This window comes from Grammomys surdaster, unplaced genomic scaffold (genome assembly GCF_004785775.1).
Source record: "Grammomys surdaster isolate TR1022 unplaced genomic scaffold, NIH_TR_1.0 144, whole genome shotgun sequence".
Taxonomy (NCBI): Eukaryota; Metazoa; Chordata; class Mammalia; order Rodentia; family Muridae; genus Grammomys; species Grammomys surdaster.
Genome location: NW_021604602.1, coordinates 6,860,122 through 6,874,681, shown reverse-complemented (window position 1 = coordinate 6,874,681; position 14,560 = coordinate 6,860,122). Strand labels below are relative to the sequence as shown.

General features: G+C 47.6%; 1 protein-coding gene across 5 annotated transcripts in view; it reads right to left on the bottom strand.

Moving 5' to 3' along the window:
* Traf3 (TNF receptor associated factor 3) overlaps positions 1-14,560 on the bottom strand; it is a 107,363-nt gene that overhangs the window by 19,711 nt on the left and 73,092 nt on the right. For all 5 annotated transcript variants that reach the window (XM_028764451.1, XM_028764450.1, XM_028764452.1 and 2 more), the window contains 4 exons: positions 10,219-10,477; positions 8,745-8,796; positions 5,746-5,850; positions 4,855-5,022 (listed from right to left, as the gene is read on the bottom strand). In XM_028764451.1, coding sequence (XP_028620284.1) covers positions 4,855-5,022; positions 5,746-5,850; positions 8,745-8,796; positions 10,219-10,460 — 567 coding nt within the window. In that variant the 5' untranslated portion in view covers positions 10,461-10,477. The remainder of the gene's footprint in view (positions 1-4,854; positions 5,023-5,745; positions 5,851-8,744; positions 8,797-10,218; positions 10,478-14,560) is intronic.

Genomic DNA, 14,560 nt, shown 5'->3' with positions numbered 1-14,560 from the left:
AAGTATGGATAAAGTTTGGTCTATGCCCTACTGAAATGGTGTGACTGTTAGCTTTGTAGCAGACAGACAGGGACTGTTAATCTCAATGCCAGGAGTACGAGGCAATGTGTAGTCTCTGGGACTCCATAAACAAAGCAAGGGCAAGAACTCTGCCCAGGACATCACACCTGAGGGCCCAAGAAAGCACCAGGAGACCCACACTGAAGGCAAGGACAGGAGTGCCAGCCAGCAGCTACTGCTGGGTCAGGACACTCAGCAGCCCTCCAGGGCCCTGGGACACTTAAGTCTCAGTAGGTTCTCTAGTTCCTTGGGCCTTGGGTGACATTTGTCTTTAGGTGGATGAATAGCCAATGGCATTTGCTCCAGCCTCAGTTTAACTAGGCAGGTACAGGGCCAAGACAGTGGCCATATAAGGGAAGTGTTTAACAGAGAACACTGACCTGCGAGGGGACCAGGCTCAATCTCATTGAAATCTTGAAGGCCTGGGCTTTCTAGGTAGGCACCCTGCATATGCAGAGCAGGGTCTCAGAGTCTCTCAGAGTACCTGGTGAGTAAGTCCACAGTCATTCCTTACTGACTGGACAGGGAGAGCATAATCATAGGCCCTCCCAAGGGAGAGCCTGCACAAGGACCTATCGTGGGGTTTGCACGGTTCCAGAGTTTCCAAGTACCACAAAGTCAAGGCATTCTGCATGTTCCAGTGGAAAAACACCCAAGAACGTGCCTTGCTTCTCTGATACCTACCATATCTGTAAACTAAGTGTGAGCAGATCACCCTCCCATGAGCCAAGGCTACAGAGCAGCGTGGGAGCTTGAAACATGCTAAAGGCATCACAGGGACTTTGTCGGCTCCTAGAACATATACACTCCCATCCTTGTTCCTGGGCTGGACACCTGCCTGTTGACTTATCAATATAGGCAGAGAGGTGGGAGAAGACCAGAGTGGCATTGGAGGACGTAAGGTAAAGCAGAGGGGGTAGACAGGCCAGGAGGTCAATGCCAATATCTTTGTACGTACTTTTGCATACTTATGTGAGAATATCTGGAAGAAGGTTTTAAGAGTATCAAAGGATGCACAGTTTTAAGATAGATTTTGATGAATTGTTGCCAAATTGCCCTCCGATAACCTGACCCCAGGCTGGAATCCCATTATCACAGGAAAGCATATTCCTGCACTTTGCCAATTCTACCACGTTCTCTAATCTAGGGCAGTCTAAGGGGAGGATACGAGGTGGGACCCTGCTGCTCAGATACTATGAACTGGGGCGTTTCTTCTTACTAATCATGAACATTTCTTTTCGTTGAATTGCCTGCCCAGGGCTTCTACCCATGAAAGTGACCGACTAGTGTCCTCCTACAACACTGTTCACGCCCATTCAGAACCTATGAATGGGACCTTCCTGGGTCTGGTTCTTTGCAGCTGTCATGAATTAGGACAAGGCCAGTCTCATGACAGAGACAGAATAGGAGTGTTGTATCTACTAGTCAAGGGCCAATGGCAACCAAGAGAGTGTAGGAAAGGGAAGAACGTACCCTCTCAGGGATGCTGCTGGAAACACGGCCCTGCCAACATCTTGCTTTCTGATTCTATTTTCTTTTAATTTGTTTTATTTAATTAATGTTTAAGTATTTTCCTTCTATGAATGGCTATGTACCACATGTGTGCCAGGTACCTATGAAAGTCAGAAGAGGGAGTTACAGATGCCCATAATCTGCCATGTGATATTTAGCAACTCCGTGTTGTAACAGCCAAAGGAAAAGATGCACCATTAAAAACACAGGTAAAACCCTGGGCCAAGCACGCATGTGGTACGCGCCTTTAATCCCAGCACCTAGGAAATACAGGCAGATCTCTGTGAGTCTGAAGTCAGCCTGGTCTACACAGCAAGTTCCAGGGCAGCTGGGTTACATGAGACTCTGTCACAAACAAAGCAAAAAAAAAAAAAAAAAAAAACTTGATACATTTCATAGTGGTTTGTGGGAACATGGGTTACCTAGAAACAGTGTAGCTTTGAATCCCTCCCTGTGCCTCTTGAGTCCTGGACTGCAGGTGTACACTCAAGCCTGGCAGGAATACAAATTTGATCACACATGTATGCACACGATCAACCTTTTCCACCTACTTCATGCTTAATCGTGAAGTAACCACTAAAGCAATGCAGAATTCTGGATTTCTGTCTTTCAACTAAAGCCTTCATCACACAATTATGTATGCCTAACATACTTAACATCTCTCAGCCGTGAAGTGTGTCATTCACTATACAGGGTATACCCTGTACAGTGTATGGACCTGTAACACACACTGCACTGCCAGCCAGCAGGACGCTACTGACAGTGTCTACAGTTCTTGTTTGTTTGTTTGTTTGTTTGTTTTTTCGAGACAGGGTTTCTCTGCATAGCCCTGGCTGTCCTGGAACTCACTCTGTAGACCAGGCTGGCCTCAAACTCAGAAATCCGCCTGCCTCTGCCTCCCAAGTGCTGGGATTAAAGGCGTGGGCCACCACCGCCCAGCACTGAATACAATTCTTGTAGCAAATCATATTTTAATGAAGTCTGAGAACAAGCCAAATGAAACTCTTCTGTTAAGCATAACAGTATGTTAGAGTTAAAAAAAAAAAAATCAAAAGATCTGGGCATGCAATCCTGGCACTAAACAGAAGAAGAGACCCAGAGCAAGGCCTAGAACCTCTCTAGTTCTGTAAGGAGAGAGTGTGCGCTGCTCTGCCAGTGTCAGGACTGTGCGGTGTCACTGAGGGGGACATGCAATGATGTGAGAGGTGAACATTACTTAGAATCATTGCTGGGGCTTCAGACACATGGCTTACAGGCAGAATGCGTGCCTAGCCCAGCATGCTCAGCGCTCTGGCTTCAGTCCTCAGTACGGGTGTAAGGGACTAAAGGCTAGAGAAGAAGGTAATCCAGGCCTTGATACAAGCAGGTAGTGCTGGCACACACCCACAGTCTCAGTACTTAGGCGGCGACGGCAAGAAGACCAGGAATTCACAGACATCCTCACATATCTAGTGAAATTAAGACCAGCCTGGGCTTTTTTTTTTTTTTTAACAAGAGCCTATTTCAAAATAGAATGCAAACAAATGGCCGTAGTGGTATCACACGCTGGTGACTCCAGCTGCTTAGGAGACCAAGGCAGGATGCCAAACTTAAAGCCAGCTTGGCTGAACTGCTGATTTCCAGGACAGTCAGACCCTGTCTTAAAATAAGAAAAATTAAAAAGTGGTTTCTGAGGATGGTCCTGAGTTCAATCTTTAGTAACTCGAATGAAGCGAAAGCAGTAACGAAAGCATCCTAGCGACGCCATCAAAGCTGCCTGCAGCTGCTTCCCTCACAAAGGCCTCCGACATTACAAGGAACAGCCATTTCTGAGGGAACTTCAGGTCTCTGCCTTCCAGTCCAACTTCCTTTCCTCCAATCTGGCTGCCAATTAAAAACCCAAATGAGACAAGCTCCGCCTCCTCTCTGACCTTCCCTAGCCCTGTCTCATGAGCTGTCCTCCTTACTGGTGTTTTGTACACATTATGGTCACAGTTCTTTCCACACTACAGAAATTTAACTGTGTGCCTCATTCTCCTTCCTCAGACTGCAGACTGAAGATAGCAGACTGAGGATAACATCCAGTTATCCCCTTTGCTGTGGACACATGGTTAGCCACACACCCTTCTGACTCTTAGAGCCTTGCCTAGTGTTCAGAGGTGGCAACTTACGTGGTATTTAGCTGACAGGTTTTCAGTTCCTTCTCAAATAAAAATTAATTACTTGACTCTGCTCTGCAAAGAACTGACTTCTTCAGGAAGCAAAGCGTATCTCTGACAGCAGTACACTAACACTGGCGACCTGAACGGCACCCACTCCCTGAGTGTCTCACTCACCATAAGTTTGCTACGACACATTCTAATGCTACTTCCCAAAGGGGAAGATACAGTCCTTAAAAGCTCCCAGTAACTGGGAATGTCTATGGTACTCTATAAGAAAAATATTCTCAGATAATGTGAGGCCCAGCCTCAGACACGGCTGGTTGGGAGAGAATGGGAGAGAGGTTGGCTGAGATGGTAGAGAACTCAACTCTTTCATGGAGTAGGGACTCTCCTACACAGTGGCCATGATGTGTTCCAAGATAGATACCAGAAACTCAGCCATGGCCTTGTGCCCTAGCTATACTCTAAGAGTCCCCCTACCAACGACCTCTACACCGTGTCCTATCAAGAGAGGTCCCTAACTGCTCAGCCTCTCAGCTCTGCTGGCACTTCCTAAGTCCCCTCTTAGCAACCCAAAAGCAGTCCATGTCCTGGAATGTCATAGCACACAGTAGGTACACAACCAATGTTTACTCAGTGAGTGACTATTTTTAAAACTGTTCCTCTACCCTCAGTGTCTCTTTCGTCTTCTACACAGAAGTGATGATTCCAGCGCGTGCACAGAGCAGACCGTGCCAAGACAATGAGGCAGGAGAGCGCTTCCATCCTCAGCCTAAGATAGACAGCTGCCTGACACTGTAGGGTAAATGAGCCCGCTGTAAGTGATGGCTGTGTCATACAGCTGTGGGAAGATGAGCACTCCATCAAAATTTGAGGCTATTCTTTGGGACAAGTTACAAATTCTACCTTTTTTGAATCATCATTCTTCATTTTTTTGATATCTCAAATGAGTCAATCAAGGCAATGGAAAATGTTAATCATATAAATCAAAATAGGCAAAACAAATACAGCTTTCCTCTGAAATAAAGTTAGATGAAAATTGCTATGTAGTCCCCTCTCCCTTTCTCCTCGTTAGAACCGTCATCTCTGCTTCAGAAGTGCACCTGACTGAGCAGAGGGACAGGGACAGGCAGCAGCGCACCTGCAGTGTGATCATGGGAACTTGGCTCTTGCAGTGGTTGCACGTGGCCTCTCGGTATTTACAGGCCTTTTCCACGTGATCCCGCAAGTCTTTTCTCAGTACTTTTTCTTTGCAGTCGGCACGCAGACAGGGAAGTTCCTCAAACTGACATTCATTTTTTAGGTGCACCTGTAGAAGAAAGCAAAGTTCTTAACTGGCAGACAGTACAAGTGGGAAATGGCAGACTGTACCTGCTGTACAATGAGGTCTGCAGAACACCATGACCTTGCTCTCGGGACAGTTCTGTGCAGCAGAGTGGCAAGCAGAGAGGCATAGGCTCACTGTGTGCATGGTTTCCTCAACACATGAGTTACCATAACTAGGGTGGGACGTCTCTGATAACAACTATTCTAGCAAGATGGGGCTATGCAGACCTGAAATCCCTAGCAGAATGGGTTGAGACAGGGGAATGCCTGAACTATATAGCAAGACCCAGTGTCAAAAGGTGTACACACACAGACACACACATACAGACATAGACAGACAAACACATACACACACAAACTCCTTATTCTAATTCAATTATCCACTTTGAATAAAATACACAAATAAAAAAAACCTTAAGTTCTATGAAGTTCCATGGTAGAGATAAAGTTCTAAAGTGCCTTGGAAAACAAAAAACCCAAGTCCAACTTTTTTATTCGAAACAGGGTAGAGGATAAGAGTTCACTGATACAGTGAAGTGACACTGTGTGTCCCAGGGATTGGACCGTTCCCTGCACGGTGCTGTGTTAAAGGGTAAACACAGCACTATGGTGCACACAACGCTACACTGCCGTGGTGGGCACACAGTTGGGCGAGGTGAAGCAGCGGCCCCCTGTACAGACCCCTCTAGTGGCCCTTGGTGCTTACCAGCAGATGTCCCAGCGTCAGCTGCTCCACACAACCTCTGCCTTCATTCCGACAGTAGATCTGCAGGGCCAGAATCTCTCTCTTGCAACAGTTATCCTTAAACACCTGAATTCAAAAGTAGTTAGAGGATTAGTACTTCCTAATCTTCACATGCTGCAATTGTGGACAAGGCTAAACCACTCTAAGGATCCTAAGAGTGACTCTTAAGTGGGCCTTGGAAAGCATTAGGGACCATCTTCATTTCCGTGAGTAGAATGAAGGCGCTGGCCCCACTAAGAGACACTGCTGAACTCAGAAAGCTTTAACCACTATGTTTTATTAGGTAAGCAAAAGACCTCCGGGTGAAGTCATTCTAGAACACGATGGTCCTTGAACACTGACCCGGCCTCTGGACAAGGTAGGCTGGAGCTCCCAGCCAACAAGGAGCAGATGGCCCTGGAGTGCACCGCTTGCCAAAGGACTTGGCAACATGCTGGCAACTCAATACGCTGTTCAAAAAGCTTATTAGAGAATCAGACCAATCGCTGTAGAGATGATGTTTTGGGACAATCTGTAAAGCAATTTCGGTTCCCTCTTAGTGAACGCTGCTTATAACTCAGGTTTTTTTTTTTTTTAACCAAAGATTGCTTTCTTTTTAATTTCCTTTTTCCCTCAGCACTGGAGATGGACTCCCCAAGGCCTTGAGCATGCTAGGGAAACATACCACTACTTAGTCCAAAGGAAGCTTTAAATAAATGCTACAGGGATGAGCTGGTACTGAACTATCTTCCTAAAAATGAACACCTGCTTGTCTTTAATTTTATTTTCCTTTAGAAAACAAGCAATCTGCCTCTAACAACAGTCTACATCATTTTAGTCTGCAGGCATTCCTGAGACACTCCCGCCTGTCAATACTTAGCTCTTCCTAAAAGTCCAGGCTGGTAAGCTTTAAAAACAGAGACGCCTCAGTCAGTAAAGTGCATGCTACACAAGTATGAAGATCTGAGTCCGGGTGCTGACACCTGCACACAAATCACGGGTGGTGGTATTTGATCCTAGTGTGTGTGGGGGGATGGAGGGGGAATATGATCTGGAGCTTATTGGCCAGCTAGTCTATCCAATCAGCAAGCTCCAGGGTCAGTGATAGGTCTTGTTTCAGAAACTAAGATGGAAGCTGCTGTAGTGGTCTATGCTTTTAATCCCACCACTCAGAAAGCAAAGGCAGAAGAATGAGTCTGTGAGTTTGAGGACAACCTGGAATGAAACAGAGATATTTAAAAGGCACCTCAGCTTGTAGCTTTATCATCTTTCTCAGTCACACTTGTCAATTCTTGAGAACAAGGGAGGCACACTGCCATTTAAGAACAGGCACGGGCTAGGCGACCTGCTTCCTAGAACAACTGACTGAAGTCTTCAGCAGCAGATATGCTATCCAGAACAAGGTTTTTTTGTTGTTTTTGTTTTTTTCAAGATAGGGTTTCTCTGTATAGTCCTGGGTGTCCTGGAACTCACTCTGTAGACCAGGCTGGCCTCGAACTCAGAAATCCGCCTGCCTCTGCCTCCCAAGTGCTGGGATTAAAAGCGTGCGCCACCACTGCCCAGCTACAGAACAAGTTCTATCAGATGCCCTTCTTCCCAGAGCCCAGGGATCAGGGACCTTTGTGGCCAGCAGCCTCACCGGGGCTGTCCTGACCAGCAAGTCCAGTATTTGCAAATGGTTTTGACAGGAAACCCCAGAGCAAGATTCTTAGTGTGGAATTTAATAGCCTGCATTTAAAAATTGTTAGGTTCATTAATCAAAATATTGGAATCACACACACTTTTATTGATATTTAAATCCTTAAGAAGGAGTTGTTTCAAGCTACAAATGTACCTGGAAGGGCTTAGCAGTATGTGGCTGGCCATGGGCCAGAGAAAAGGGGAGGGATTGGATTCCTCTGGAAGAAGATAGGGGAGCCTGCTGCACCACTGTCAAAACTGAGAGCTGAGTACTGTGGGACATGCCTGCAATCCTAGGAGGCTGAGGCTGGAGGCTGTTGTGAGTTTCAGGACAGCCTGGGCTGCATAGGAAGATCCAATCTCAAAAAATCAAAACAAAGGAAAAACCAAGGGCCTTGCCATGTGTGAAGGCAGAGGCAGAGAGGCAGAGGGGCAGAGGGGCAGAGGGGCAGAGGGGCAGAGAGGCAGAGAGGCAGAGAGGCAGAGGCAGAGGCAGGCAGATCTCTGTGATTCCAAGGCCAGCCAGAGCTGCACAGTGAAACCCTGTCTCAAACTAACACACAAAGGACTGGAGATCTACCTTAGTTAGTGATGTGCTTACCTAGAACACCCAAAGCCCTGAGACAGATCCTCAGCACTGCAGAAACTAGATGTGGGAGTGTATACCTGTGATCCTGGGTCTTGGGAGACAGAGACAGGACCTTGGCTCCTGAGTGAGTTCAAGACTAGCCTGAGCTAGACTCCCACCCTCACCACCCTACAGAATAACTGTTTTTGAGAAAAGGTCTCTATTATGTTGCCCTGGCTGTCCTAGATCTCGCTCTGTAGACCAGGCTGGCCTCCATTTCCCAGAAATCCACCTGTCTCTGCCTTTTGAGTACTGGGTTTAAAGGTGTGCAACACCATGCCCAGCTTAATTTTAAAAAGTAAAATAAAACTGAATTTAATGCATTGTACAAAAGCTATGTAAAAACAAGGTTGCTCAGAGGGTAAAGTATTTACTGTGCAAACCTAGCAACCTGAATTTGATTCCTAGAACCCACTTACAGGAAGAAGGAGAGAACTCTACAACTCTGACCTCTGACCTCTAGATGAGGCCACATGTACCTTCTCCCAATAACAAATCAAGTAAGAATTTAAACTGACTTACACAGCACCAAACACAAGCTACGTGAAATGTGTTAGCCACCTAAAAAGCCCAGCATGGTGGCACACCTCTGCACCTAGAGGCCGTGGAAAGAAGACCCACTAAGTTTGGGGACGCCCCTGTCTGAAGAAAGGAAATGAACAGGCAAGCATACCTTGTCTTTGATGACGTTCTCTTGGCACGCCGTGCATTTTGGACTGGTGGAGCTGAAGGAAACAGAGTTAGTATGTTAGAGCAGGAGTCAGGTCCCCACTCCAGGCTCACAGCGCAGAGCACTGTCCACTGTAGTCAGGCCTGCTCTAGCTTTCGGCAACAGCCAGGGCTCCAGGATGCTACTGAAAACCGAGTTTAAAAAGAAAGCCACAGGAGAAAAAGAATGGAACTTTATGGGCCTCTCCCGAGCTCAAGTGGTTTCCAGGTCCTGTTCCATAGGAACCAGGGGCTGAGCCTACTGTGTCATCAGCCTGGGTCCTTTCACCCTCAGCAAAACCAAGTGGGCTGTGCAGGACACGTGAATGGGTGCGACGAGGGTGTAGGGTGCTCAGGAGCCTGGCTACTAGGCTCCGCCTTGGTCTCAGGCACCCAGGTGTGAGTGATCAGAGAGGCAAAGGAACTCGCTGGCCTTCTTAAGCTAACGTGTCCTGAGGGTCCTGATGGTACAGTGTGTCCTGTAGTGATCCGAGGGCCAAGCGCAAAGCTGGCAAATACACAATGCTGCATGATGAAGCTCTTCCTTGGCCGACTCAACTTCTGTCCTCCAACTCCCAACTTGTCCTTGTGATTTTACCACAGCAACTCTCTAGACTCATGAGCTTCTAGGGTCTGGGTCCCCCAGATCTCTGTGTACCTGCTAGGCAAGCATGCAGACTTACCACCTGTTCTGATCTGCACGTGACCCTGACCTTCCTCTTCCCTGGCCCAGGAACACCCTTCAATTTCAAGGACTTAGGATCATTTGACATCAGCATCATAAAACATAAGCTTCTTGTGCAGAATACAGCAACACAGATGGGGGACACAGAAGCTCTGTGGACAGAGTGCTAATGCCACTGAGGAGACTTCAGGGGAGCAGCCTGGGCAGGTGGGACATGAGGCCGGCAGGGCAAGGTCTCAGAAACTCAGGCATGAGATGTGCCTGAATTGCCCTAAAGGTTCTTCAATGCTGGACTGAAAATCATTCTCTTGGAAGAAACAGGTGAGGAGGGGTTGAGCCCCTGGCCAGGCAGTGTGAGGAGGGGTTGAGCCCCTGGCCAGGCAGTGTGAGGAGGGGTTGAGCCCCTGGCCAGGCAGTGTGAGGTGGGGTTCAGCCCCTGGCCAGGCAGTGTGAGGAGGGGTTGAGCCCCTGGCCGGGCAGTGTGAGGAGGGGTTGAGCCCCTGGCCAGGCAGTGTGAGGAGGGGTTCAGCCCTGGCCAGGCAGTGTGAGGAGGGGTTCAGCCCCTGTCCAGGCAGTGTGAGGAGGGGTTCAGCCCTGTCCAGGCAGTGTGAGGAGGGGTTCAGCCCTGGCCAGGCAGTGTGAGGAGGGGTTCAGCCCTGGCCAGGCAGTGTGAGGAGGGGTTGAGCCCCTGGCCAGGCAGTGTGAGGAGGGGTTCAGCCCTGGCCAGACAGTGTGGCCCGTGAGCAGCACCCACCTGAGCAGGGCGGCCATGCAGCTCTCACAGAAGCGGTGCCCGCACTCCGTCTGCTTCGGGTTGCACAGCACCAGGCGGCACTTCTCGCATTTGTACTTGTCCTCCACCGTCTTCACAAACTTCTCCTTGTAGCCTCCTTGCTCCGGCACAAGCACGGGCCCTGTGCCGCGATCAGGCTGCAGCTTTAGGGGTGGGTTAGGCTGCAGTGTGCCGGCAGCATCCATCTTTTTGCTTGACTCCATCTTAGGAAAGAGAAATTCTGCCAGGAGAAAGGTAATGAGATGTGTAAGTCATCCCTTGAAGAGGCCCAACACACATGGCTGAGAAGCACCCGTGCCCAGGCCTGTGCTTTCGGTATTTAAATGGGGCACCAGGACCCTGCCAAGGCTTAATCTGCCATGGAATAAGACATGACCAAGTGACCTCCTTCTTTTTACTTTATCCAGATCGTACTGGTAACACTGCCATTCAAAATACTTCCTGAAAAAGTATTCATCCTGAAAAATATACTTAGTAAATTGTGTTTGCATGGTTCTTTAAAATACTCGGAATATTTTTCTTCCTTTTTTTAATTAAAATTTTTTATTGATATGAATATACTGTAGCTATCCCCAGACACACACCAGAAGAGGGCATTGGATCCCATTACAGATGGTTGTGAGCCACCGTGTGTTTGCTCAGAATTGAACTCAGGACCTCCAGAAGAACAGTCAGTGCTCTTAACCACGGAGCCACCTCTCCAGCCACAGAGTATTTTTCTTTTTTCTTTTTTTGGTTTTTCGAGACAGGGTTTCTCTGTGTAGCCCTGGCTGTCCTGGAACTCACTCTGTAGACCAGGCTAGCCTTGAACTCAGAAATCCACCTGCCTCTGCCTCCTAAGTGCTGGGATTAAAGGCGTGTGCCACCACCGCCCGGCTTACAGAGTATTTTTCTGTGTCAAAACTTCATTGAAATGATTTGGCCAAAGCAACAGCTATTGTTGTTAAGCTCTATTTTGTTTTTAATTGTGTGTGTGTGTGTGTGTGTGTGTGTGTGCGTGCGTGTGATCTACATGTTGAGACACACATCAGTGCAGGTGCCCTTAGAAGCAAAAGACATCGGATCCTCTAGAGCTGGAGTTACAAGTGGTTGTAATTTACCTAATATGGGTGTCAAACTCGGGTGCTCTGTAAGAACTGTAGGTACCCTTAACCACTGAGCCATCTCTTCAGCCCTAGCAACAGCCATTCTTGGTCGGCTTTATTTTCTGGTTAGCTCCCTGACCGTAACTCCCACTACACTGTTATAAACCGACTCGGGCCTGTGTCTAGAACACTCTCTCTTGTCCCAGCAGTAGTACTTACTGAAGATGGGGTATGACCAGACCGGAAGAGTCATGTATGAGTGTGCCTGCGGAACAAAAGGCCCTTGCTTCTGTTCTCAGTTTACCAAGCCTGGAGCATCCTGAGTCAGCCCACATATGACAGAGCCATGGTATTGTCACATGGAGCCTATGGAGGACACAGGCTTCATGGGGCTATGGGACAGGCTGGTACAAAAGTCAGGCCTGGCAGAGGGACACAGGATGTCTCCTGAGACCCTGGGCAGGTTCACTTCCCACTCCTGGCCACCAGTTTCTCTGCCTTCCACCTGCAGTCCCAATGATGAACAGTGAGAGCACGAGTCAGCCACAAAGATCCCAGCTTAGGCAGCTCCGTCAGCTGAGCCTGGAGGTCCAGTAAGCAAAAGTAAGCAAGACCGTAAAGCAGTTGACTAGGTTCCTGAGGAAAGCTGACTTTAATGAAAATTATAGCTAGCATCAGTAAACACGCCTTTAATCCCAGCACTTGGGAGGCAGAGGCAGGCGGATTTCTGAGTTCGAGGCCAGCCTGGTCTACAGAGTGAGTTCCAGGACAGCCCGGGCTACACAGAGAAACCCTGTCTCAAAAAAAAAAAAAAAAAAACAAAAAAAAAAAAACCCCACCCACTAACCCTAAGTAATCAGTTTCAGTATTTGCCAGCGTTTGCTGACAGCACACATGGAGTGAGCCTGAATGGTGATAGAAAGGCTAGTTTTTCTTTCCTTACTTTCTGGATATCCCACCACCAGTGTCAAGTTTTATAACAAGGAATTCTGAATGACTGACAGTTGCGACCTCAGAGAAGTTTGTGCCGGATTCCCCTGAGACCTCTCTGGGTGGCTCTAGCATGCAGGCACTGATATACTTCAGCTCATCTCTGGGTGGCTCTAGCATGCAGGCACTGATAGCTTCAGCTCAGCTTGGCTTGCACAGCCCCGCCAGCCCTGTTTCCGGTGTACCTCAACAGGTCAGAGAAAGACACCTGTGGTGGCCTCGGAAATACAAAGTTTACTTTCCTGTCTTTCCACTCCCAGTCTTTTCCCTCAGCATACCATGGATCTGCTAACTAAACAGGCCTTTCAAAAGTTACCAGTTCTCCTAAAAAATACATTGTAGCCTTGCCCAATTTATTTTTCCTACCTAAAAATAATTCTGGGTTTGACTAGACATGAATACAGTTCAGTTGGTAGAGAGTTGGCCTGGATTTGATTCCTAGTGTCAAATAAAATGGGTCATGTACTCCTAGCACTCAGGCGGCAAAGGCTGGAGAGTTGGTAGCTCAAGATCAGCCTCACATACAGAGTAAGTTTGGGATCCATGAAAAGCATCTCAAAAGCAAACAAAAAACAAACATAAAATAAAACCCTCCAAACGGAAATAGGTCAGATCCTAACAACCCACAGTGTCTAGAGCATCTGCCTCCAGGACTCACTCACTTCTCTCGCCAGTATAGGACTCTGAGCTGTGAACTAGCATCAGGCAGCCCCGCAGAGCACACGTAAGTCTTCAGGGGAAGGCTGGGGAAGAGCCGAGTCCTCCTCTTTCCCTAAGCTCTGCTAACGTACTGCTTTCTCATTCTTTCTGAGGTACAAGGAACAAATGTTTCATGGCTAGGGCTATACAAAAATGACTGCCAGCAGCAGATCAATTAATGAACTGATGGTCCAGCCACACCTGAGTGAGCTTTAATAAAAGAACGATGCTGTGGTAACATGAAGACACCTGGGCGAAGTCTACGGACTGTATAAGTAAGTTTTCAAGACCACTTCAAGGGATCAGTGACTCTGCCCGCAGTCTGCATTTGAGAAGCCTGTTCACAGGAATGACAGCTTACCTTTCTGAACTATGTGTGAAAATGGCCTGCAGGGAGCTCACTGGCTGCCCGCCATCAACCATTCTAAGTCCCCAGGGACATTCCAGTATCTCTAACAGCCAACCTCACAGCGTCCCCTCCTTCCTCTGAAGGAGCTCCAAGCAATCCTCGGTGTACTTGTTCCCACAGGAGAACTACAGCCTTGGATAGGGGATGGAATTTGGATCTCTTCAGTTGACTGATAGCCCCCACATGATCAGAGTTGTGCCTGACATGCATCCAGGGCTCAGTATGTACTTACTGAGTTAACAAAAAGGCAAGGCCTGAGCGGCTCACCTCAAATATTTTGTGACAAACTGACTTCAGGAACAGAAAACTTTAATAACTGATCTAATTTGTGTGACGCTGAGGACGAACAAAGGTTTCAGCTCCGCATGGCTTTGTTCTGGTGCTGTGCTCTACAACGCCCAGGAAGCTAAATCAAGTAAGGGCCTCATGAAAGAGATAAGGGTAACTGAGTTTCTAAGTGTCCTAGTTACTGTTTCTACTGCTATGAAAAGACCACAGCAACTTTTTTTTTTATAAAAGAAAGCATTTGACTGGGCTGGCTTACAGCTCAGAGGTCTAGTCCATTATCCTCATGGCAGGAAGCACGGCAGCACACAGGCAGACACGGTGCTGGGGAGGTGGCTGAGCGCTAAGTCTGGATCCAAGGCAGCGGAAAGAGTGAATGGTTCTCTCTTGGACATTTGTAACTCTAAAGAACACGCCCAGTAAGTGACAGACTTTCTCCAACGAAGCCACACCTACTCAAACAAGGTCACACCTCCTAATGCCACTCCCTAAGCATTAAAATATGAGTTGGGAGTGGAGAGATGGTTCAGTGGTTAAGAGCACTGGCTATTCTTTCAGAGGACCCAGGTTCAATTTCCAGCACCCACATGGTAGATCACAACTGTCTGTAACTCCAATTCTAGGACATCTGACACCCTCACACAGAAATACATGTAGGCAAGACATGCATATAAATAAAGAAAAAATGTGAAATTAATTATTTTTAATATAAATGTAAACAGTGAATTAATCCGGTGGCTGTACTTATTTACCTTACGCTAATCCCCAGTAACTTCACAAATAATCCAAGATTTATTTAAGACTACACCTCAATGGCTGAGCCGTTAAATAACGT